The sequence below is a fragment of the Triturus cristatus genome, chromosome 3_2 (assembly GCF_964204655.1).
Source record: "Triturus cristatus chromosome 3_2, aTriCri1.1, whole genome shotgun sequence".
Lineage (NCBI taxonomy): Eukaryota > Metazoa > Chordata > Amphibia > Caudata > Salamandridae > Triturus > Triturus cristatus.
The window spans coordinates 962,100,019-962,127,328 of record NC_140584.1 but is presented as its reverse complement, the minus strand read 5'-3'; the positions used below and the strand labels follow the sequence as shown (position 1 = coordinate 962,127,328).

Sequence of the window (27,310 nt, the reverse complement as noted above, 5' to 3'; positions counted from 1 at the left end):
CGCTGGTATTGTACCGGCACCTCCAGTAATTTTTGGGTTCAAGGCAAGCTCTGGTAGTTCATTTTGGCACTGACAAATCAACCGGCTTGCTTGTTCCATGATGCAGATCCAGCGCTATTGTCCAGCGCTTGACACCCAGACTCTGGTATTGTATTGTAATTGCATTTGTATAGCGCTTACTACCCCTGACGAGGCATCGAAGCGCTTTTTTCAGCGAGTAGCACGCTACTCCGGGACCCATAGAGGATTAGTGTTGAATTAGTATAGTGAAACATGCAAGTAAATTTTAAGTAGTGGATAGGTTAGTCAGTTATTTGGATTCGGAAGGATAGAAGAAGAATAGAAGAGGAAAAAAGGTTTGTATTTATATAGCGCTTGTTACCCCTTATGGGGTGTTGAAGCACGCTACTCCGGAAACCCATAAAGGATTAGTGGCGAAATAGTATGGTGAAATATGAAAGCAATTTTAGTGGTGGATATTAGTCAGTTGTTAGGAGTGAGAAGGATAGCGGAGGGAGAGAAGGGGAAGAAAGGTTTGCATTCATATAGCACCTGTTACTCTTGATGGGTGTTGAAGCGCTTTTCTGGCAAGTAGCACGCTAAAGGATTAGTGTTGTAATTAGTATAGTGAAATATGAAGTAATTTGAGTGGTGGCTATGTTATTCAGTTATTTGGATAGAGAATGGTAGGTGGCGGTATAGAAGAGGGAAAGAGGTTTGTATTTATATAGAGCTTGCTACCCCTGATGGGGGTTTGAAGCGCTTTTTTTGGCGAGTACCACGCTACTCTGGAACCCATAAGGATTAGTGTTAAATCAGTATGGTGAAACATGAAATTAATTCGAGTGGTGGATATGTTAGTCAGTTATTTGGATTGAGAAGGGTTGGGGAGGGGTAGAAAAGCAAAAAAAGTTTGCATTTATATAGCGCTTGTAACCCTGATGGGGTGTTGAAACGCTTTATAGGCGAGTACCACGCTACTCTGGAACCCATAAAGGATTAGTGGTGAGTCAGTATAGTGAAATATGGAATTTGAGAAGTGAACATGTTAGTCTGTTATTTTGATTGAAAAGGATGGAGGAGGGATGGAAGAGTACATTTTTTTTTAAGGTTATAGCAGTAGGAGGAGGCTTTTAGATGAGTAAAAAGGGTTTTTGGAGGGGAAGAGTCAGAGGGAAGAGTCCAGAGAGGTTTGTTTTGGGGGATCGGTATAGTAAAAGAGGTGTCACATGATGCAAGGAGGGGTAGAGTAGGAGAAAGTCTAGAAAGGGTTATTTTGGGGACCATAGTAGTGGTATGGGGTTTGCGATAAATGAGAGAGTGGATGTAGAAGATGTATTGAGAGAAGTATAGGCTGAGAAATAGGGTAGTGCATTGGAAATGTCAAATTAGAAGAAAGTGATAAATATATAGATCATACGTACATTGAAAGTATATAGATGCATAAAGGAGGTAAGTATATGTAGATTACAGCTATTGATAGAGGTACAGAATGAGATATAGGGTAGTGCATTGGATATGCTTTTTCAGGAGACACAAGTAACAGACAGACAGTGAAAGCAAGTACATGTAGACCAAAGATGATTTTGTTTTTTTTTAAATCAACAATTATTCTACATGTTTATACAAAGCAATGTACAAAGATAGGTACATATCTATAGTGAAAATAAATGCTTATATACAGAGGGATATGCTGTAAATTTCTGTTTGCGTATGGTGCTTATGCGGGGAAGAGCCAATTCTTGAGTAATTTTCTGAAGATAAGGTGGTTGTCGGTGGATTTTATGTTGGGGGGGGGGGTAAAGAGTTCCATAGTTTGGCTTCTTGAACAGAGAAGGATGTGCAACCCATGTTTTTTTTCTAGTATCTTGGGATTTTGAAGCGAGATGCCTCTTTAGAGTGGAGGTTCCTTTGTTGAATGTGTTTGGTGATTTTATTCCTGATGAAGAGCGGTCCCATTCCATGTATTGCTTTGTGGGTGATACAAAGTAGCTTGAACGTGGATCTTCTGGCAACCGGTAACCAAGGCAGGGCTTTCAAGGCAGGTGAGATGTGGTCTCGCGGTTTGATATGCAAGAGTAGTCTGGCAGCCGAGTTCTGAATCCGTTGTAGTCTTTTCATGGTTGTTAAAGGTGATCCGTGGTAGAGGCTATTGGCGTAATCGAGTTTGGACAGAATAAGTGAGATGGTAGCTTGGACTTTGTGTGGAAATCCCAAATGAGGGAAAATTCGTCGCAGCGTTTTTATAGTGACAAAGCTTGATCTTGCTAGTTTGTCTACTAGGGCATTTATTGACAGCTTTGAGTCCATGGTCATTCCGAGGTTTCTTACTTCCTTCGATACTTTAGGCGGTGATCCCAGTTCATCTTGCCAAGCGGCAAGCGGGTTATAATGTTTGCAATCGCCACACATGAGTATTTCCGTTTTGGAAGCATTCAATTTGAGATGTCTCCAAGTCATCCACTGATCCAAGGCTCTGAGAACTGAAAATTGGGGAGTTTCCAATGTCTTTGGGGCATTCCAGTCGAACGAGTATTTGCGTGTTTTCTGCATAGTTATAGCACGTGAGGTGAAATTGATTGATCAATTCCGGTAATGACTTCTTGTAGATGTTCAAAAGCATTAGCGAGATGATCGAGCCTTGAGGGACCCCTGCTTTTGTGGAGTATGGTTTGGACAAAAAAGGTGGGGTATGGATGACATTAGTTTTGTTTCGAAGGTAGAATGCAATCCAGTCTAGAGCAGTTCCCTCTATGCCGGCTTCATAGAGTCTTTGTTTCAGAGTGTCATGGTCAAGCGTGTCAAAGGCAGCCGAGAGGTCCAAGAGGAGTAGCGTAGCAACCACATTGCGGTCTACTGTATTCTTCAGGTCATCCCAGATGGCAAGGAAGGCAGATTCATTGCCCCTTCCCGGACGGAATCCTGTTTGGAAATCTAAAAGTATGTCATTCTCTTCAATGAATTGTGACATCTGGGCGAACGCTGTTCTTTCTATCAGTTTGCCCAGGAAAGGTCTATTTGTAATGGGTCTGTAGTGGTCAGGTTTCAGCGGGTCCAAGTTTGTTTTCTTCAGTAAAGGGCATATGTGTGACTTTTTGAGTTCTTCTGGAAATATTTCGGTAGTTAAGGAATTGTTGATGATTCTTCTTACTGGAGTGGCAGCAGAGGTGGATGAGTTCCTCCTAGGCAATTTGGTTAGCGAAATTCATTGAGTAGTTTATAGAATTCTTTATTTGCACATTTAGCATTTTGAATTCTGTCTGAATAGTACCTTTTCTTAGCTTTTTTGCTCACGGACTTGTATAATCTGTTAATTTTCAGTTGGTGAAGTTTGCCTTGTTTGGCGTATGTTTTGAGCCAGGTAAGTTGCAGCTTTCTAATTTGTTGTTTTATGTCTTATTTCTATGTTTCTCCAAGGCGCTTTTTTATTTTGTTTTGTTGTGTGGTTTTGAGTGGTATTAGGATATCAAAGCTTCCTTTAGCCACTCAGAGTTTGAACAGAATTTATTGTTTCCAGATTTGTACTGGATGTTAGTTGTGTTTCTAAGTGTTCCAAATTGAGTTTGTTCCACAGTCGATAGGTGGATGGATGTAAGGTAGTTTTAGGTTAGTCGCTTAGTGTTGTTTTATGTTGGAAAGCAAGCGAGTGGTGGTCTGACCATATGACCGGAGTTATAGTTTGAAAGGTAACTAGTTATTAGCAAAAATGACATCTAGGATATGTCTAGCGATGTGTGTGGGTTTGTGGACAATCTGATGCAGGTTCAGTGGGTCTAGGCCAGTGATTATTGTTTTTGGATGGGTCATATTGGGTCTGTCAAACCAAATGTTGAGGTCACCCAGAATCATAGGTTGTAGTGTATTGTTATCAGGTTTGAAACGGTCTAGAAGTGCTTCTGGGAATGTCGCCTTGCTAGGTGGAGCTCTGTAAAAGAGCAGGAAGTTAAAGGAGGAAGACTGTAGGATTGAAACTTGTTAGAAGAGGCTCACAATTCTTTATGGAGATGTCGTCAACTTTAGTGATATGTAATGTTTGCCTGAACACAACAGCTAGACCACCTCCTTTTTTGCCCATACGATTTTGGGTGATCGTTTGATAGCCTAGAGGAATGGCTTCATGCAGGACTGGAGCCATATCATCTCCCAACTACGATTCAGTTATGAATAGTACGTTTGGTTTAGCATCTGTGAGAAGGTCGTAGGTGTGATGTTTGTTTGTAGAGAGGGATCGAGCGTTTATTAGTAAACAGTTTAGAGAATGGCCTTTGGAGATAGTGAGACTTTGTTTTGTAGAAGAGTGATCAGTATTGAGTGGGTTTGTTGCAGCTGGGTTTTTAGTGCTGGCATTAGCTGCATTAGGACAGCAATCGTGTAGCTGTTCTGTATCATGTTCCTTATCCAGCATACTAAGAAGGCATTTTGATGGGTGTGTGGTGGCGATGGTGTTTGAGAGTGATTTGGTGTGCTGTGTTGTTTTCATGTTGTAACACTGTAGTGCAGTAGACATGGGGAAGCGAAGTTGTGAGGTGTGGCACGTTGCTTATATTGTTTGCGTGTGTTTAGGGCAGAAGGTGTAGGAGTCAAGGGTGGTGGTGCAGCATGTAGGTCATGTAGTAAGGTTCTAAATTGTCCAATGGATGAGAGGCGGTTAGAAGAGAGTTGCTGTATCTGTGTTAGGTGTGGTGGAAGAGAGAAAGCTTGGCATTGGAGTTTGTTCCTTTGTGTGGTTTGAAAGGTGTGTGTATGTTTGCATTTTGTGATGGTAAGTTTCATGAGGTGTTGCGCTTTGAGGATCTTGTTGTGCTGGTGTGCATGATAGGTTTTGTTTTTGAGGAGTAGTGAAAAGGGGTGCTGGTGTATTTGTTTCATGCATTGGATTTGGTTGTATAGTATTGTTTGTGAGAGGAGGTTTTAATGTAGAAGGGGTGGTGATGTGTTTATGAGTAGAGTGTATGTTGTGTGTAGGAGGAAATGAAGTAGAGGTAAGAGTGTTTGTCTTAGACGGGTTTGTTGCTAGAGTTAAAAATTGTGGTGGTGTGCAGTGTATGTGTTGTGCGTTCGTGTAATTATGGTAGAAGGAAGAGGAGGGTGTTGGTTGGACAAATGATGGAAGGCTGATTATATGTTTGTTAGTGATAAAAGGTGGTCTGTTATGAGTAATTAGAGCAGGGAGTGTGTGCCTGGATGGGATGTAGTTATGTATGGTGTTGAATGGCATTGTGTTAGTGATGGTTGGATTGGTTAGTGGTATAGGAAAGAGTTGTGGGTATGTGTGATAGTTGAGATAGAAGGGTGTATAGATGTGGTTTGGTTGGTTTTGTAGTGTATGCTGGTACATTAGTTTATGCATAGGGTTGTGTGTGGTGTACATTTGGTGCGAGTGTGTTAATCTGTTTGTGGATGTGGATGGTGTGGGGGGGTTATTACTGAATGGGAAAATGGGCAGCATTTCTGGCCCTAGTCCCGAACAGGCTCAAACAGGCAACTGACCTTGTCCTCTCCACCCTTAACAGGCTCAAACAGCCAACTGCTCTTGTCCTCTTCGCTCTTATCCTCTTCGCCCGGGCTGAGATGCCCTAACCCTGGCCTTTTATAGCCCTAGTAATCTGGTGACCCCTTCAGCCAATGGGAACCCTAGCCCTAACACTATCCAATCACATCACTACCCCTAAAATCTGGAACCAGTAGGAGACCAGGGTCTTACAGCCAATCTTCGCCCTAGTCCAAGCAACGAACCAGTTTAAAAAACTCTGATCTCGACGTCCAATAGAGGCCCTAGCCCTACCAGTAGTCCCAACCCAAGTCCAAGCAACCAATGGCACAGGAAGCTCTAGTTCCTACTTACCATAGAAAGCCCAACCCTACTCTTAGTCCCACACCTAGTCCAGAAGCCCTAATCGCTACTTCCAATTAAAGGCCTAACCGTAGCCCTAGTCCCACCCTAGTCTCAACAACCAATAACACAGGAAGCCTTAGTCCCTACTTCCAATAGAAATCCTAACCCTAGCCCCAACCCTACAGAGATTGAATCACAGATCCAGAAACCAATAAGAACCCTCAAATACCCAACCAATGAGGACAATAACCCTAATCCAATAGAAACACCAGATACAACCACCAATCAGTGTACACACGTACCAAACAATAGCAGACTATAGAAGGTCCCAGCAACCTCCGACAAGGTTTGCTGGCCAGGGAGTTGGAAGCTGCTGTTCTATTCAGAAATCTCCTAGGAGGCAGACAGGCTCAATCCCACACTTTGGACTTATGCAGGTAAGGGCCTAACAAACTTGTTCTCCAACAATACTGCTTGAATAAAACTTTACCCCCTCTTCTGGCCAAAAAACGAAGTGCACAGTCCCTATTAAATACAGTTTCAACAGCAAAAAAACAGAATACTGCTGTCTCAGAGCACCCTCTGATGTAGAATATCCCAGTTGCGGGGGGAGGGGGAGAAGGAGGGGCTTGTTTCACACACTCAACACAAAATGGTGGCAGGGGGTGCACTGCTTAACATCAGGTCTTAGCACAGAGTAAAACATGCAAAACATACTATGGTGTCTATTTTACTTGCACTGCTCTGCTGGGAAATCCTATACCCAGGGCTTGCTGAACGGCCATCTGCTGCTGTCTGTCAGATGGCAACAGAGCTGGTTCCTTCAATATGAATGATCTAGGCTAGAGTGTCCAAACAAACACAGTCTGCACCTATCATTTTCCTTCCTTCCGCTCGAAACTCTTAGGTGACAGCTGGGGAGGGCTGCCTTGGAGTGTAGACTATCTGTAGACTTCCTGCTAATGTAGCGGTCTCCAGTAGACACACAAGGCAGCAGGAGTTTCCTAATCTCTCCGACTGCATCCTTATGTGGAGGGTTCATGCGCACAAAGTTTGTGTGATGCTATGCACTGCACTGCACTGCCAGCCTCGGTGTTTTCTGAAAGCGAACGGGAGGTACATTTTGATACAGAAAATGCCCATTCCAACCTAGATAGCAACAGATCATACTAATTGGGTACAATATTATGAAGGGCATACACAGCTGTGTTAGTTTGCCAGTGTGTCCACAGTCAGTATGGCAATGGTTGAGACAATTGCAAGTGTCACCATGAGAAGTGCTACCAGTATAATATAGAGAGCGAGGCATTGTATGCACAGGATGCAAGACGTGGACAATCAGCGTATGTTCAGAAGCCAAATCCGGATATATTATTAGTCCCGGCATACTCATCTGAGGGGCTGTTATCTGAGCACTGATATCATGAGATTACTGCCATAATTTGCCACCTCATTACGTGCCACTAAAGGGTCAAGTGGATTTCTTTTTTTGCATGACAAGTATATTAATGAAGCATCTGGTCCGATGGACAATTAGACGTATTTTTTTTTTTTAAACGTCCACAGCCCTGGGCACCTCAGGGCACCATCCTTTCTCCAATCACCTTTAGGTTCTACATGGAACCTCTCATGTTCATTAATAGAGACAGCAGCATCAAGATCCATCGATCTGCAGATGATACCCACTCGACTGCTAAATACGTTAACATTAGGAAAAGAAAGTTAATACAAGACAGATGGCAGTGGGAAAAATATGGAATAATTGGAAACAGATGGCTCCTGTGCGCCGCTGCTCGTTCCCGCAAGGTGGATGCCAGTACAAGCACAAGTGTAACAAAAGTGCAGACTGATTCCAAAAGGTCATCTCCTAGAGCAGCGCTTACAGAGGATGTCACAGGTTTGACCTTAAGGTTCTCCCCTAGAAATCGGGTTATGCAATCAATCTACACTAAAGTGCTTGTGCAACATCTAGTACAAGTGAGGGTAACCTAAGTTTAGTCACTAGGACCCGAAAAGCAACTCAGACTAGTGGTCAACCCGGCCATGGCTGAGGTGCTCTCGTAAGTGCCTTCCTTCTAGTACCACACATGTGCTTAAAAACGTAGCCATAGCGCAGGCAAAGAGGGACCTGGTGTCCGAATTCAATATGCGAAGTGCATCCCAGTGGTTCCGTGTGCCCAATAGTCTGCAAACCGGTTTGAGCCACTTGTCCCTGGGATGTGCGTAAGTAGGGCACGCAAACAGCACATGGGCTACAGACTCCGCCGGGGCATTGCAACCAGGGCAATTGCTTGGACTTTGGACAGACTTTAGTGTATTGGGGCAGGGAGGGCTGAAAGGAATGAGACATGCCTGGGGCACACAAGGTGCTCCATGCATAGTCCAGTTCAAACCGGTGCTGGGGCACTCCAGCCCCAGCTCTGGCGCGAAATTGGACAAAGGTAAGGGGGTGTAGCCACTCCCCTTCCTGGTCCCACCCATAGGAGGGACCTTGCAGGTAGCCCAGCCCACTAGCCCATTATATTAGTAGCTAGTTGGGCCCTGCTAAATTAGATTAACCTGAATCTGCAACTTGAACAGAAACTCTGGACCTTCGACATTCGACCTCAGGAAGAAGACTGAAGAAATCTCCCTTGTGGCCAAGGAGTGACCACCCTGGGCAACCAGGCACCATCCAGCGACCGCTGCTTGCTTTGCGACTGAATCCTACGAGGGACGACTGCAGAGACTGACCAGCGCCGAGACTTCCAGACACCTCTGAACCAGATCCACATCTCCAGCGAAGCTGAGACCTGTGGAGGCGACGAGGGACGTGGGACCGGCGACTTGGCAAAAGTGGCTAGTAACTGACTAGCGCGACTTCTGAGGCTTCCTCGAGGCCGTGCTTGGGGAATTGAGAAGCCCCACTCCCGAGCACCATCTGCAAAGAAGATCAGCTCCCCACACTTCACGTGTTCTGCGTGGGGCCCTTTTGCACCTGGTTGCTTGACGTGTTGTCCGGTTGCTGGCCCGCTGGCTAGTAGCCTCTGCGACGACGAACCTTTATTTTCATCTTGCTGGTCCAGCTCCTCCAGACTGGCACCCGCTCCTCTGTGAAAGAGAAGCACCCCAGACCTTCCTGGTCTGCGCCAGAAGCAAGTCCTCCATCCTGCGTGGGTTCCGCCTGCCAAGGCTTGTTGGGTCCTGACTCGACTTAGACGCCGCCGACAGCAAGAGCCTTCGTGGGACAGCTCACCTCCTGGTCCTGGTCGTCCTCGACGTCTCCTGGTACCCGTGGCTGCTGCGACAAGCTTCACCTCTTCACCTGCATCTTCACGACATCGCCTGGTTCCTTCCTGGTTTCTTCCCGGCTCCTGGCTGGTGACCTAGACTCTGTCCCTTCTGCTTGCAGGTTCCTTCCTTCTTGATCCCCACCTTGGGATCCACCGGACACTTCACTGACTGCCTGTCAGCAACTTTCCTTCAGGCATCCATAGAAGTCCACAACGGAACCCGACGCAAGTTCACACCTATGCACCCACAGCCCGTGGGCTAGGTAACTTGGGTACTTCGGTGCTCACAAGGGTATTGACTATCCTAGGGTCTAGTTTCCGAGTCTCGACTTTCTAGCTATACCAGAAGTGTCCTAAAACTGTTAATTTCTAACTGCTAGTGATTCTATCGACTTTTACGCATTACGCGCGAGTGTTTCCACTCTGCACCTGCATCCCGTGGGCCTCCCACTTCCTAGCCTTTGGTAGTATAGTGTAGCCCCAGCAATTCCTAGGCCTAGGCCTATCCTGTGTTCGTGACAGTGGTCCTTATACCACTTACTTAGTATATGGTTTGCGTGGCCCCTAGGGCCTAACTGTATTACTTACCTGTGTGACTTAATGTATGCTTAAATAAGACTGTTTTGTACTTACCTCGAATCTCATAAAGCGTGCTGAGGGTTTGACTAAGAATAAATACATTCTATTTTTATATATATCTGTTGTGGTGTCCTTTCATTTGGTATTCAAGGGATTACATATGGTATAACAGCTGGCTTCACATGCCATTCAGAGTTTAGCCTAAGACTGCTCTTGTCCATGCTACCACTAGGATAGCTGGTATATAAGGTTAACTTTACAACCAATCACCATAAGGGTTGTTTGGACTGATACAAGGTGTACACTAGAACTAGTGACATCATAGATCAGGCCAACTTCTCACACTAAGCTCAGATGTCTTGCCAAAACCCCACAGCCCTGTACCATACAGCGCGTGTGCTAACCGCCTTCAGATCATAGACCTGCAAAGCGGCAACAACGGGTCTACTATGTAAGGCGCGATGTTCCTTCCCTAGCGCACCGGTAACACGCTTATGGCTCAGTAACATCTTGGTTGTGTGGGGATTCCAAGACATTCTATCTGAAAGCCGGACACCTAGCTAGTCAAAGGTACCGACTCTTTCCAGGGGGGACCCATCTAACATTACACTGCCTTTAAAGGACTTATGCGGATTAAAGGCCGCAAATTTAGTTTTGGTAGTGTTAATAACCAAACCCCTAGTGTCACAGAACAATTGGAATCTATTGAGCAGAAGCTGAAGTCCCGCTGGGGTCTTAGACACCAGCAGGGTATCGTCTGCAAACAATAGGGTTGGTACCTTGTCTGCCCTCCCCCCCCCAAAGGTTGGAGCGTCTGCAGGTTCTTGTTGCAGAAAGCGGACCACCCCGTTCATGTATAATGAAAAGAGGGAGGGAACCAAGACACAACCATGGCTCACTCCCCTACTAACTGGGATATGCTGGGAGTTGTCCCTGCAGCCCCCATCTGACCTGTGCATAATTCCCCTCATGCAATCGAACTATTAAGCTGAGGTTCAGTGGAGGAATCCCCATATCATTGAGCACGAGCCATAGCTTGTGCCTGGGGAAGTCGAAGGCAGTCTTTAAAAATCAATGAAAGCTAGATAGACTGCCCGAGTGATCAGAACAACTTTCCAATACAGGAGCAGGAGACGAAATACTTGATCGATAGTCCCAGTCATTTCCCTAAAACCAGCTTGATATTTGGATAAGATTGCATTTTCTTCCTCCCAAGCCTGGATTTTATGCAGAAGAGCTCTACAGAAGACCTTTTGGAGGGCATCAAGCAAGCTGATAGGCCTATAATTTGAGGGTTTGTCTCTATACCCTTTTTTATAAATTGGGATCACCTCTGCCACCTTCCGTGACCCTGGGACTGAAGCACCATTGGCCATGGCATTGGACAGAAGTAAGATTTAATTAGCCCAGCTTGGAATATCCAATAAGAACAAGTCCCCCAGTATGCCATCAGGCCCTGCCACTTTAGACCGTATTATTCTGCTTAGAGAGGACTCAATATCACCCAGGGTAAAAAAAAAAAAACTCATCTTTCGAATGCTGGATAAAGGGCCCAGCTTCCTCGATAATGGGAGTCTTCCCAGAGGCCAAATAAAGCTTAAAAAAAATAATCAAACCAGGCCTGGTCACTGATGTGGAGGGTGGTGATTGGGCACCTGCTTGGTTACCCCCAGGCGACTAGGGACCAGAAAGATTTAGAGTCTTTCTCTGTACACGATTCCTTTAATTGCTGCCACTGCGATTCATCCCACGCCAGTCTTGCTTGATGCAAGGTAGCTCTTCCTAGAGGCTTTATTAGGGCAACGTCTTTTACTTTGATGGCAGATGCTACGGTTAAGCGCGAGCATTTGCAATCCCTCGAGTGCCACGGGACTGTTCCCCTTTTTTGTAGTGCATGGCCTTCGGTATGTACTCATATCAGTAAAGTAAGAGCTAAGGCGAGCAAAGATACGTGTATGGGCAGTAACTATCTCACCCTCTCAACCTGGGCATGTGACCAGAGACTGAAGCTCGATAGTACCCGCTTCCAAATCATTGTGTATGTTCCTAATCTTATCGTCCTGTAAGACTATCTTCCGCCATCTCAGTATACGTCGTTTGATTGGTAGACCTCCTTGGTGTTGCTCAAGTGGGAGCCTCTCATAGAAGCAGAGACATTGTCCCATAGGAGTTTCATAATAAGACTGAGGGGATTGTGATCACTGTCTGGTGTAACACCCACACTCATATCGATGACATTCCTCCAAAGCCCCACATCAAGGAGGATACTATCGATGCGGGATGGACCACTGATCCCATTGAACGCGTTTTCACCAAACCTATCCGAGGGGGTTCTTCCGTTCTCAGCCCTTAGCCGAAATTCTGTCTCTCAGGACGTTCACTTGGAGTGCCAGCTTTGTCCATTTCCTAACTGGAGGGAGGTCTAATTGGGGGACAGCCCATCTAGAGTGGTCTTCGTTCGTTCACATTAGGTCCTCTTTGTCAAGGGGTTCAAAGGTGGTATTAAAGTCACCTGCTAATAATAATCTTGATTAGGTTGGACACCTATCTAACTCCTCTTCCAAAAGTGAGAGTGTGGGCGAGGGTCTCCCCCCTTTGGTTCCCCTCACATAGATGTAAATAGATCAATAGAATCGCCCCCCCCTCTTAGAACCCTTAATGCGTACCCCAGGAAATCTGGACTAGGGCTTGGAAAGAGGGTGATCTGGCATCCCAGCGCGATCCCCACCCATATTATAAACCCCCCAGCTTGACGCCCTCTTCCACTGGTGGTTGCTGGTGAGCAATAGCATGCATACCCAGATTTGAATAAGGGTACCAGGCTCCAGGTCTCCTGGAAAATAAAAATGTCAAATCCTTCAATTAAGGTGTTCCAGTGAGGGAGTGACATTTTGCTTCTTAACCCTGCTACATTCCAGGAAACTATTCTAAGCTGCTGGTCAGATTCTGGTCTGGGACGCAGATCAGGAACTGGGCTAGCAGGGCAGGGGCTGGTGGAAGACTGCATAATTACATGGCGGTCGATGTTTCTGCCAGAGTCGGGCTCTCTGGAAATAAAACAAGGACCTCCCTCCCCAAACTACGGTGCAGTTCTTTCCCCCGCCCTATACCCCTTCTCTGTGCGGTCAATGGACTTGCCCTCATGGTCATGTTTGTTTCGTGTATGAAAAGAGGTGCAGCGTTATGGTGCTCACCCCCCCCCACCCCCAGTCAATCATTCATATCCAATTGAGAGTCCCCGATAGCTCCACCACTGTCAACAGGGAAGCCAGCAACTCTTTGCATTTGTGAGTTATAGTGCTTAAATTGGATTTGAGAGGAGTCAGGGGAGCAAGTACGATATTCCAATGCAAGAAGACCAAATAAACACTTTCAAAAGTTAATTCAATACAGTCATAGGGTTGGTCAGGAGATGTAAGGCTTCTTGCCCCGATATCGTCACAGATCGACACCCCCTGAGGAGGCGAATCCAATGGATCGCGTTGTTATCCAGTGCATCTTCTCCCTCATACCCCGCTCTCCCTGTAAGTTAGGGAACATTGACCATATCAATTTTCTGAGCTAATGCGGAGTTAATAGGGGGTGATACATTCGGCTTTGGCCTATAATGTTTTAAATGTACTAAGTCTTGGTGCAAGATTTTGCTTCTTGCCCCTGAGTGTTTGGGAGAGCTATTCTGAGGCATTACAGTGGGGAAATAATTAGTCTGGGTGACATTTTGGTAGGCTGGTGCTTGGGTGTGAGAAATAGTAGCATGGTGTGGACAGGGTTGCCTGTGGGGAGGGCAAGCCCTTTCCGATATGCCAGGCAAAAATGGAACGGGTCCAGTACTAGTTAGTTGGTTAACTGTTCCCTGGGCGAGCTCAATGGGCAATTGAGATCTCGTGTTATTCTGTTGCAGTTGGTTGACCAAAGATGTAAGCCCATCAATCATAGATCTTAAGGTCCTTACTTCAGTTCTAAGGTCGCTGACGAGCTGATAGGAACATTGGTTATTTCAACTGTGATTAGAAGCAGGTGCAGGTGATGGTTTGCCCAGTCCATCTGTGGACTGATGGCCCAACGAGTCATCAAACTAGTCAGAGAGGAGGTGAACCTATTAGTGCACTCAACTCAAGTGCGGGCTCAGGTTGGCTTGTATGGTGTCTAGTGGAATCCATAGGTGGTGATTGGACTCTCACAATACGAGACACTTACCCCTGTTTGCTCAACAAAGCCCTCTTGGTTGACAATCTTCTGAACATATCCGGGATGAAAGGAGGGTCATTGGGGCTGGTGGAGAGTTGCCTAACGGCAGGATAGGGGTCGGGCCTGGTTCGACATCTTAAATGCCTTCGCATTCACTTATCAAGCAGTCAATGCGATCCAGGATTCAGTTGTTGCCAGAGTGCTTCGACAGTTATTCATTAAAATATTTTCCAGTTTTATAAATTGAAGAGGAGTTTTTACTGTGTTGTGTTTTAACCCTTTTACTATTTGGGTAATTCTAACTGCTTCACACATTTTTTTTTACATTAAGCCCGTCTGCTCTGTGCCAGACCTACCAGGAGTGGAGCTCAGGTTTAACTTACTGAAATCTTTACTGGACACAATATGAAAAGTGCAAACAAACTAATCCGGTCTGAAGGACAATGCCAGACAAAGAGCCTGCATATAACTAACAAAACATTGCAAGAATGAATAAAAAACGGTTCTTTATAGTCCCAGGATAGGGAAAGCATCCATATTGACCTCGAATCTCTCCTACACTGCAGAAAAAGCTGAAGACACAACACTCCAAGGACCATTACCTCTGAAGCAACAGTCTACATGTGACCTACTCCTTGCCCGCTATTTTGAAGACCACTGTTCTCAAGGTAAGTTTGCCCTTTGCAAATACCAATATATACATGAATAAACAAAATAAAAAGATGGCCACTATATAATCAGATGCAATGGCAACCTCAGAATTGTTTTTCTCAAGAAAAATCATTAAGAAATGTCTGCCCTGTTACGGGCTATGTTTGAGGAAAGCTATGAGCTGGGGGATCCTGCCAGAAGACCAGCGTCGATAGTTGTTATCCGTAAGTCAGGGAAACCCGCCGACCACTGCGGCTCCTACTGGCCAATTTCTCTCATCAATGCAGAAGCGAAAATCCTGGCTAAGTTGCTGGCACTAAGCTTGGTATCGGTCATTCTGTCGCTGGTCCATCCAGACCAATCCGGCTTCATGCCATGGAGGAATACGGCACGGAATATCCGGCGTATTCACAACGTGCTTGTGCGCCGGGAATGTATAGAGGAAGATGCAGTGATACTCTGTCTCAACGCCTCATTGGCGTTCGACTATCGAATGGCCGTATCTATTATAGGTCCTGAAACGTCTGGGCTTCGGCCCGAAATTCCTAGGATGGGTGCAGTTGCTGTATACGGGCCTGCTGGGCCAGGTGCAAGTAAATAACCAAACGTCTTAAATCTTTTCACTGAAACGGGGCACGCGCCAAGGCCGTCCCCTCTAATTTTCTCACTAATGTTGGAACCACTGGCCTCATGGGTGAGATGAGATGGAATGCTACGGGGGCTGAAATGGGCAGAAGGGCATGTATATCGCTATATGCGGACGATATTCTGCTATACCTCGCCTTCCCATACAAATCCCTACATTGTGTCTTAAACATATTCACTAACTTTGGGAAATACTCGGGATATTCGATTAACTGGAGTAAGTGAGTGCTATTTGTTCTCCGGGGCCCGGTTCCCGGCTACCCACTGGATGCAAGGTGGAGGTGGCCCTTGACGGCTTTTGGTACCTGGGAGTCTTCATAACTCTGGACCCCAACCTCTTCTATGAACGGAACCTTGCCACTCTCCTAGATAGGCTGTGCAAAGATGTGAAACATTGGCGGTCCCTAACCCTATCACTGGTGGGCCGCGCGGCTCTATTTAAAATGCTGGCCCTCCCCAGTTTCCTTTATATTTTGCAAAACTGCCCAAATAGAGTCCCGGATACCTACTTTGCGAGAGTGGAGAGTGAGGTCAGGACGTAATTATGGGACGGTGGCTCCCCGCATACAACAATGAACAAGTTAACTGAGTGGGTGGTATGACGGGGGTATAGCCCTCCCTGTTATTAGACTTTACTATTGAGCATCGCAGTTAATGGTGATAAACCAGTGGATATATCGCTCCCCTACGGATCCAGCCTATCAGCTAGACAGGTATCAAATGGAGTGGGGTAGATTGTAGTGGGATGGGGTAGATTGGAGTGTGGTAGAGTGGCATGGGATAGATTGCAAGTGGAGTGGAGAGTGGAGGGCCGGAAATTGGAAAAGAGTGGGGTGGATTTGGGTGAAGTCAGGCAGAGTGGAGTGGGGTAGAGAGAAGTGGGGTAGAGTGTGGTATATTGGGGTAGGGTAGATTGGGGTGGAGTGGAGTGGGTTAGACTGGGGTGGGGTGGAATGCGGCAAACTGCAGTGGATTGGGGTGAGGTAGAGTGGATTGGGGTAGACGGGTGCAAATTGATGCATATACTGTGGTGTGGGGGGGTTGAGCTTTGCTATGGTGTTTTGGATGACATTGCAATAAACAAAGCATATAAAAAAAATATTTTTGGGAGAAGATGCTCAATTTTGTTTCTTTTGGAATATTTGCGAATGCTTTGTAAGATTATGAGTTTGAGATAAGGTATTCCTAGTTTGCAGACTAAACGTGTCGAGTGAGTGCCAAAATTGGTGGGGATCAAGATTAAAGGAAAAGTAGAGAAGTGTGATGACAATGATATAGAGCAGAGGTTTTCAAACTGTTGGGCGTGCAACCCTGGAGGGCTGTGGATGTGTTCCCAGGGGGGTGCAAATGGGTCTGCAATTACATGTAAATGAAGATATCCTGGAAAGGCGCGAAACGCGATTTTCCATGCGGTCTTCATTTACATACAGCATTTAAAGCCCATAAAAATAATGTGATGATGGTGCTACTGAGTGGTAAGGGGCAGGGGCAGTGAGTGTGAAAGACATGGCTAAAAACAAGAAAATATTCTGCATTTAAATATTTTTTTTCACCTTCAGGTAACTGCATCTAAAACACGCACACATCTTAAATGAAAAATAAAGGCAAGTTAAACTAATCGAAAGGAAATATACTCTAGTACCTAATGAAACCATAGTCGGCTAATGGGATCACTGCAGATGAGTGTGTGACAAGAGAGTCACAGAATTAAATCCTGATTGATGCAGTGAGGAATAGTGACTTTAGTGCTACGAGGTCCCAGTCTGTGGCAGAAAGCACTGTGGATGTAATAAATTTAAATTGTATTACACTGTATGACAGTCTCTGCACAATACTGTTTAGGATAAAGCAAATGCTTGAAAAATATACATTTTAGTGATAAGCATTCAGACTATAGTGTAATTTTTTATGGGTGTCCATTAAAAGGGTGCACTTCTTTTAATGGACACATCATTTCTCTCAAAAATAATAAACATTTGTCACCATGAAGCAGAGTGACTCCATTAATCAAAAGCTACACTGGCTCCAAAGCAGCCTTTATATTTGGTGGTTAACCACTGCATACATTTACATTTCTTTTAGGTAGCAGGCACCTGGGTGAGAAGGCATCTTTCTTCTTTAGTACTCTACTGTGTTTCCCAGCACCAGAGCCCTTCCCCACCCTCTGTGAGTGGGTCACTGCACCCCAGTTATGACAGTCTTACTATGAAAAAGAACATGGGGTGCATTTACCTTGCTAGCATTAGGGCCAGGTCACCATTGTCGTGCACGGAACAGAACCCAAGCAACAGGGGAGGGACTAAATGGGCTTTTTGTTGTTGTTTTTTAATCAAATTGGCAGGAAGCTTGCTTTGGGCATCTGTCCTAGAAGTCCTAGAAGTAATGGCCCTGTTGAGTGGGCAGAGTAGACAGTCAGCTTTGCAGACCTGTAGGTATGATTGGTGCTGCAGCTGCATTAGAGGTCGAGGGCATACTTACTGTGGCAGTGTTTGTTGGAGCAACGCCCCAAGGGAGGGGAAATGAAGCAGATGGACACCTTCATTTGGGCATCAGAGAGATGAGAGGGGAGCTAAGAGATGGGAGGGAGAAGGATGATGAGAGATGGGAGGGAGAGTGATGGTGTGGGATGGGAGTCCATGCTGTTAACAGTCGGAAGCGACAGTAAGGCAGTATCTATCATTAGTAAAACAGGTACAATGACTTTCGTCCAGGGGCCCACTGAATCACAATTATGAGTGTTTTACAATAGAAAGTGGGCATGGAGGATCATTTTCCTTGCTAGCATTAGGGCAGATGGTGCCCTTGGCGCAAAAAAGGGTGGCTGCAAGTAGTAGCTCATTTTCTTTCAGAAAGAGACTGGACTTTTTCCGAAATTGAAGTAATGGTCAGACGTGGTGGGTGGGGAAGGAGTTAGATTACCCTCTTCTAAGGGCTACAGCCATCATTAGAGCAGCAGGTGGAGTGCATTGGGGCCCACAGCACCCCAGATATGGGCAGTAGTGATTTTGGTCAATTCTGTTCCCGATTGATGCGGTTACTGGTTTTTTTTTTACAAGTCCCACATTTAGTGTGGGCCACGAGTAACAAATGCACCCCTGAAATGATCTCATGATCCCCGTCCCTGTGATCATGCCTCCACTCCCACTCACCAAATCCGTGTCATATTTTTAGAGGGGGCCAAACTTTTAAAAAAATTGCTTGGGGGGGGCTCTGATATAAAGGGATGTATAGCAAGATAAAGGAGGAATGGGTTTCAGGATTAGAATAGTCAGGAACTGAAAGGAGTATGCAAACATGTAAAGAAGGAATGGACGTATAGTGGTGGCACTGGTACAAGTACTAAAGATTATTAGTTGGTGACAGATGAGCTACTGGTTAATATTCTGAGGAACAAGGTCAATTACTCCAAGTTGAATCAGGAAATGATTATTAGATTTTATTTGTGTAGAACGTAGTGGGACATGTCGCACCAAGGGGAGGTTACAGATTTATTTTTTGAGGCCTTGCATGTATTTCATGGTGGGGAGACAGGTTAGAATGTGTAGACTGTTAGCAGCAATATAGTATGTAAGGTATGTAAAGTGCAAGTCTTTACCATCAAGTACTTAGGATTAAATTTGAATGGATATCTGAGGCCATATTCAAAGCCATAGTATTTTGTTGTTAAGGATAAGTACTCAAGCTAGGTTTTCTGCAGATGGAGATATTAGCATAGGAACTGTGGTGAATTGCTGAGCTCCATTTTGTTTTAGAAAGAAGGCAATCCCAGGTGAATATGGATTGGTATCAGAGTTCAGTTTGCATCAAGGAAAATGGAAACTTTTCTTGTTGGTAGAGTAGATGTGTTTTCTTATCATGCCCAAATAAATGGGATGCTGTAAAGGTTTAACAGGACTTTGAAAGAGGGTAGATAAAAAGCCAAACGTGCTGGAAGGAGCTGGAAAGATGAGTTACAGAAGAAAATGAAAGTGTGCAAGTGGTCACCTTATGAGCTCTTTAAAGGCACAACAGCAAACTCAGAGGTCTGTACTGGTTGGATAAATGACAGAGAGGTTGCAAGTAGAGTGATGTACCAAGGCAAATGGATGGAAAGAACTGTTAAGAAATAAGTTGAAAGAAAGATGAGATTTGAGGCTTATAAACCTGTGTAATGGAGAGGTTAATTTAGGTGACCAACGACTCTCCACAGGGTCAAACTGTAATGTGATAGAATGGTTCAGAACCAGAATACAAGATGGCTGAATATCGAATGTGTGCAGGACTGCCCTCTACAATGGCTAGTCGTCTAACAATATGGTGATGAGAACCAGCAAAGAATGTGGAAATATAGAATCTTCAAGTCAAAGTGCAAAGTGGAGATGGTCCTCCTCGAGGGACTTTGTCACCGACCTACTGTAATAACCTAAGGATTCTCCTTGTACATAATCCTGATTATGTTCTCTTCCCTTTTCCTTCTGTCTAGTTTGAAATTTTACTCAATTTTCCTTGAAAGCATGATGTGATATACTGTGTGTGCAGAGCGAATAGACTGCAGAATATCAACAGTATCCTTGTAGGTTAGAGAGTTTGCAGATAAACTCTGCTAGGATTCCATAAGAAATCAGTTGGGTTGGTTTTCCAGGTGGATGGGATACTGTGGAGCTCCTCCTCCCATACCCAACAAGCATAGGCATAGCCATTAGGTCACGCCTTTGGGGCCTTATAAGTGTTTAGACAGAGCTATTGGCTTTGTTAACGTTTTTAATATGTGTTGTAGAGCATTGTGAATGTTGTGCAGCATGTTTAAAAGTTATAAGTTATAACAAAAGTGTTAACCATTTGTCACCTTATATATAACCTAGAAAACATTTTATACAACGGAAGTACCCTAATAAAAAACCAGAATTAACATAAAAAATGTGTTCTAGTTTTGTTTATGCAATGCTGTCCATTTTTCCATGCCTGTTCTAATGCTTTTTTGTTATAGTTTTTATTGTTAGGTGGGGGCAGTTCATCATAGTAACATAACGAGTATTTGTAAAGCGCAATTTCACCCGCAAAGGAGCATCTTGGCATTGAATAAAAGAAGTCTATTGGTTACTTAACTCAATAGTACTCATTTTCTCAACCTCAGAAAGGTTGAAAAGGCTGAGTGAATTTACCAGGATTTGGACCGGTGACCATGAGGTCGAACACAGTCCCCTGCAGTGAGCACAAATACATGTAAAACCCGGGAAACATGGCGTAAGTTGAGCACAGTGCATGTGTGTATAGCACAGAGTAAGTGTAGAACACAGAATATACACCACACATGGAGCACATGGCAATAGGTTGTAAAATATATGCACAGCAGAGTTCACAGTAGGGCCCTGTTGTGGCAATACATACTTGGAGCTTAGTGTACGCAAAGCGCAGGGTAGAAAGGGTGCTTGTAAAATACAGGTAAGAGGGCGGTAGATGTACAGCACCGAGACCACAGAACAAGGCAGGCCACAAAGCACAAGGTAGTAGTATATTACACAGAAAACATGCCGAGCACAAAGCATGTGCACACGACTGCCACACAGCACAGAGTACACTGTACAGCATGCAGGGTCGATATGGAAGTCATTCAGGTGGAGGTAGCGCATTTAAAAAGGGTGAAAAGATACAGAAACATCCGAGTACACGTAAATCAAGAACCAGTAGAAGAGTACACAGAGTTAAGCACACAATACAAGGTAAACGCCGAGCACGTGCTACGCGTACAACACCAAGGACACAGAATGGGTGAAGGAATGAGTGGGCGTGGAGTAAGTTAGTATGATGGGGGAGAAAGAGATGAGTGGATCTTAGTGGAAGAGAGCTGGGGATGAAATAGGCCAAGAAAGGGTGATTGATGGCTGGTGGAACAGGGAATGAAGAGGAAAGAGGGTGAAGGTGAGTGAAGGAATATGTGTGGCTATGAAGGAGGTGGGGAGGTGGTAAAGGAGGAGATGAGGAATGAGGGAGGCGAAGTAGGGCGGTGAGGATGGGGCGAGTAGTAAAAGGAGGGGGTAAATGCACGAGGGGAGGGGCGTGGAAGTGAGATGGGGACCCAGTGAGGGTTGTGGAGGCAAGATAGGACTCAAGCAAAGAATTGGAGTGTAGGGGGCAAATTAGTACGGGAGGGCAGCGAAAGGGAGTGCGGAGGGAATGTGTGGAAGGGAGTTAGAATACATTTTCAGGGTGAGGGGTAAAAGGGTAGTGCGGAGTGGTTTCGTAGAAGCGACGCGGGAGGGGAAGTTAGGGGTTGTGAAGTGGGCGAGAAAAGCATCTACGGCTGTGGGGGTGAGAGAGAACTTAGGGGGATCGAGGGAAGGCGAGGGGGGCGCAAGGCAGAGCCGAGGTTGGAATTTGTGAGCGGAAGTAAAGACTAAGTTAACATGCGTGGGCAGGGGGAATGAGGGTAAGGGGAAGGCATATGGGGGCATTAATTGAAGATGTAAAGGGAAATCAAACCGAGAAAAGAGGTGAAAGTGCGAGAATACGGATGTGAAACTGCTGGAGATGGTCGAGAGGCTGCGGGGGCGGAAGGAGAGGAGGGAGGCATGGTCAGAGAGGAGAGGTAGGAATGAATAAAACAAGCGCGGCCGCTAAACTGAAAGCGACCACGCTGTGTTTAATGATCCATGACGAGAAATGCAACTGGCACCCTGCGCGCTGCTGCTCGCTCCCGACATCTGGATGCCGTGGGAGTGTGGTGGGGAGTGAAAAAACACAAGTGCAGCCTCTAAAATGAAAGCGACCGTGCTGTGTTTAATGATCCACGACGAGGAATGCAGCTAGCACCCTGCGTGCCGCTGCTCACTCCAGACAGCTGGATGCCGTGGGAGTGAACATTTACAGAAAAGGTGGGATATGCACCCGCCTTTGACCAATTGTGTGCTTTCATTTTTGAAAATCCCACGCAAAGGCCAATAGAATGTGTGGAAGTTGAAAAACCACACTGACAAGTTTCGAGAAAGTCTTGAGGGATTCCAAGAGGCCTCCCCATAGAGCAGTGCATGCGTGCTGCACTAGGCTCGACCTAGAAATGTATTTACTATCAAAGGGAGTATGCCACTTGTGCGTGCATACCATATATATATTATCCACAACTTGCTCAGATTTGAGGCCGCAACTCACCTGCAGGCGGCTCACAAAGCCCTTGTATGGCTCATTGCAGTTTCCCATCTGATTTCTTGCGTGAGGCCTCTGATGAGAAGCGGATAGGCTTCGAAACGCGCGTCAGGCCAAAGGAATAAACACTGTGATGGGAAACTGCAATGAGCCACACAAGGGCTTTGTGAGTTGCGGCCTCAAATCTGAGCAAGTTGTGGATAATGAATTATCGCGGCGGCTTCGGCCGTGGAGGGATCGCGCTGCCTGAAAGTGTAACAGGAACCAACAGAGAGGTATCGTTCCTCTTTGATCGGCACCAGCAGGGAGCATTATTGACATTGCACAATCTCATCCGGGAACCCAATGGAGGGCTTTAAATGAATCCTCAAATGTCATGCAAGAACGGAACCCACTGAGAGGAGTGAAATGGCCCAAAACTACATATCCCAGCAGGCATTGGTGAAATTGAACTCTATTTAAAAAATGGTGGTCGTGGAAAAGCATGCTGGGAAAATGCGGCATAAACGAACTCTGATTTCTTGCGTGAGGCCTCTGATGAGAAGCGGATAGACTTCGAAACGCGCGTCAGGCCAAAGGAATAAACACTGTGATGGGAAACTGCAATGAGCCACACAATGGCTTTGTGAGCCGCCTGCGGGTCAGTTGCGGCCTTAAATCTGAGCAAGTTGTGGATAATATATATATATATATATATATATATATATATATATATATATATATATATATATATATATATATATATATATATATATATTACATACATACATACATACATACAGATAGATAGAGCTACAAGACATGAACCCAGAATGGGATGTAGTGCGTACAGATATACTGCTTGATCGTACCATGCCGGTGGTAGACCATGTAGAGGTGCAGCAAATGAGTTTCACTAAACCTACATGGCTCATGTCCTGCAACATGAAAACAACCCTGGACTCGCAACAAAGGCTCGGTTTACTGCTCAACCCAAGACTGAAAAAGACTTCTGCAGTTACATCACAGTAGCTCATTAATACTGCATGTTTTGTATTGTACTTTAATAAACGGCATTAGGAAGGAGAGCGAGTACAGTGCCCTCACTCAGCTGTGACAAGGCTAGCAAATGGACTTAAAAATGTGCTCACACACACATTTGGCCTGAGCCACCTTGGCTCACCCAGTACCCTTTTGCCAACCCCCTTCACCAAAACAATGCATTAATATTGTTTTTTAATTTCCAAACATTTTCAAAATAGTTTTTATTTTAATATAACAAAGACATAGTATTCGTCATAAATACAAATGGATACATCATTGCACTAATAAAAGTGAAGGTATGCTAATAAATAATACATACAAAAACAGTGAATGGTTAAGTCCCTAGAGGCCCAGCAACATCAAACACGACACTATCAGACTACTGTAATGCAATATCCAATGCTTTAGCCAGTAGACCAAACACTTATCAGACATTCAGCATCCAAAAACCATACGATGAACTAGTAACAGGTTATGAGCAAATTTGATTATAGTCTGAATTACACTAGAAAAGGCAAAAGAAGAGACATTAATTTCAGTAAGGATCAGATAAATGGTCTTAAGGCATGCAAAGATCAAAGCGAGCCAACAGTTCAGACAAACTCCTATCCCATCTGGAATCAACACTGGAACATCCCATAGATGTTGTGATATCCCCCAACACAGAGCATTCTGCTTCGGCTTATTTATGACCTCATGCAACCTATTAGCCCCAGTCAGGACCAGAGCATCACAAGGCTGTAGCAATAGAGCTTGAGGGCCTAGGAAAAACACCCAACATGCAACCCTCTGGTTCACATTTGATTGTCCTGCCAATGAGCTTTGATACCATCATACAAATGTCCAATACCAATGGGCAGTGTCATACCATATGATAAAAATCTACTGTCTGCTCGTCACATTTTGGGCACTGCTCAGGGTTCCCAGAGTATAGCTTATGAAATATTTGTGTGTGAGATATGTCCAATGGAAAATGTAGAATATTAGCAGATAAAACCTTGCACTGCAACAAACCGGTAATCTCATTCTCAATGTCTGTTTACCACTTACAGTTCCAGCTTCTAGCCCAGCTGCACAGCATTTTCTTATGTTCACACCTACTGTACTTTCACATCTCTATTTTATCACACTTAATTACTGTGACTTTGTGAACCATTTGTACAGCATGCACACATTAATCTCCTGAGTATCAAATGTCTCAAAAATACCCACACTCATCATCCAGATTTATGGATAGGTCCGGGGTTGGGGACACAAGAGCCCCGCCACTATTTCAGAACAGGCAAACAAGTATCATCACATACCCACTGCCTGTCACTGGAGAGGGTGGTACCCAGCACTTTATGACAAGGCATACCAACTGTAATAATGGTGTTCATACATAATGGATTGTCAGCGTGATGGGAGATGCGTAGATCGGTAATAAGTCTGTTGCTGGAAATAAGTTAAAGACCCATTACATAGTTACTTAGTGAAATCTTGGACTGGGGCAGATGGAATGTACAATACATTTCATATTCTAAAATACAATCTTGAAAACTCATTAACACTTAGGTTCCCCTTTCCCATTATCCTTATATTCACTTTTACCTCTCCCCTTGTATGTGCCTCTCTTTTTCCACACGGATTCTTGTCCTGTTTCACCTCTTCTTATTTTCCTAAAGTCATAACATTTAGTGCTCTCCAACTACCATCCTGGACTCTTTCCTTAACAGAAATGTGCTGACTTCCAGTTTGTCTCTGTTAACTAAATTAACTCGTTTCAAGAAAGTGGTTCCAAGTGTGTTATACTGTACAGCACATTTACACCATCTAGGTGGAACAGCACGCTCAGAAAATGTGAAAGACATACCAGTTATTAAACTGCGACCAGCCATTCCTAGATTGCCAAGTTATCTATGTTTTTTCTTAGAATTTACTGCTGATGATCATTTAACTCCTGAATACTGCTGACTGCCAAATGAAACCTGGATACCTGAAAGGTAAAGCCCAGTACTGAATAGTATGGCTGTTCTGTCCTCTTTGTCTTATTTTTCATTTCCTAAGAAATTGAAGGATACATTTTAATTTCCTTGTCTCAAACAACCAGTTGTGCCTGTCGTCCTTTCATATGTCTTTCACAGTTCCATGCCATACTGAAAACTGTGGTTTTTCAACTAAACACACGGCTGTGTTAACAACTGCTTCATATACAAAACACAGGTAATTACAATACAGATTGTTCATATTACCAAACGAGAAGGACATTAAACATATTTCCACAGTTACGTGCAGTAAGTGCCAAGCATTAAAGGCCCTATTCCAAATGACTCCATGTTTATGTTGCCCGGCAAACCTGACAAAACACAACACAATCTGTGACGTGATATTTTGTGAAATCTTGAACATCTGCATGATACAGCTACAACAGTACAGCTACGTCACACATAAAACTAATGAAAATACACCTACCTCGGGAGGAATACTATCATCGGAGTCCGAACTGTCATCATATCCACCCCCATCTAGGCTCATCTGGAGCAACTGGTCAATCGTGGCATCCACAGCACCATTATTTGCCCGCAGAACACACTCAATAATGTCATATTCCATATTTGGGAACATTGTCTTAAAATCCTCCATGGCCTGGTTAAATTCCAGTCTTCGAACCTGCCTTGCTGGTCGGCTGTTGTTGAGTTCTTGCGCCGACGCGCTCCTTGAGCTGCCATTGCTACTGCTCCGACGGAACAGACTTGTCATTTTTGATACTCGTTTTTGAAAAATGTTTACTTTTTAAAAAGCACCGACTTTAAGGGGAATCTATAAAGGGGAAGAAAGAAGTGCCTTGAGGCGTTTCAGGAAGATGCTATGTAGCCATGCACCCGATCCTACCATAAGCAATCCCGTCCTTCCTCCGAAAATACCACAAAAGACGTCAGCAGAAATGGTTCCTCACACATGAATATCTTGAATGTCTTTCAGGTTAAATCGTCCACCGCGTCACATTTAATTCTGAGCTTGAAACATGTTCCATCTATAAACAAACAAATTAGGAAATGAGAGAGAATAAGTATCATTCAAACACTGGTTAGCAGTTGTTTTTAAAATATTTATGAGATCTCAGTTAAACCGTATTTTAATGCTGGCACTTAAGGGCAAGTTAAAGGACGTAAGGGTACACGTTTTGATAACTAGAAAGAAACAATTTAGGACGTTGGAGTGGTTTGGAAACCGGGCTTGTTTATTTGAAGCTTTAGTCCAGCAAATGGTAGTACACTAAAAACTAGATCAACTTGAAAGTGTTAGTGACATTTAAGGATGGTGTCAATGAGAATGCAGCAAGATGGGCAGAAACTACTTGGCCCAACAACATCTGGTGATGGGGCAGTGGTGCACACCCTACTCGAAATATGGGTTTAAAGCAGTTCTTGAATAAAAGTAGTCACTGGTTTACATTTGTCACAAAGAACCAAAAGTTGAAATTAGGTGTTTCCTCAGTCATGAGAAATGCTATCTTTTATTAATCTGCTAGAGATACATTTGGAATTAATAATTGTATGTGTCAAAACGAACTCCAGCCTATGCACACTGTTTGTGTTTTTTTTTTTATCTTTTAAACTTCTGGGTTGCCATATGTTTTGCCAAGAGAACTTCTTATTCCTTGTAATCTAGGCTTATACTTGTATGAACAAAGGTAAAGTACAAAGTTGAGGTCTCCATCCGATTTGGATGGAAACGTAGCAAAAGTCAAATATGCTTTACAATGAACATTCTCATATGCCCAGGGCGAGGAGGAGCATGCAATGCAGAGTCTTCACTGGGGAATAACACATCAACTTGCCAAGAAAGAAAACATCTTCTAGGCCTTCGACCAAAGGGAGGATATGGCACCATTTGCGTAATTGGTAAATATGCCTGAATGTACTAGGTTATGGTGAGCATCGGCCTTGAACTTACCAAGACAGAAGTCCACACTATGGGCAAAGAAGTGGCTCTCTATTGGGAAGAGGGGTGAGGA

At 44.6% G+C, this 27,310-nt stretch overlaps 1 protein-coding gene across 3 annotated transcripts in view; it reads right to left on the bottom strand.

Annotated features, from left to right (window-relative positions):
• CUEDC1 (CUE domain containing 1) overlaps window positions 1-27,310 on the bottom strand; it is a 535,352-nt gene that overhangs the window by 160,425 nt on the left and 347,617 nt on the right. For all 3 annotated transcript variants that reach the window (XM_085649520.1, XM_085649521.1, XM_085649522.1), the window contains one exon: window positions 25,765-26,326. In XM_085649520.1, coding sequence (XP_085505646.1) covers window positions 25,765-26,052 — 288 coding nt within the window. In that variant the 5' untranslated portion in view covers window positions 26,053-26,326. The remainder of the gene's footprint in view (window positions 1-25,764; window positions 26,327-27,310) is intronic.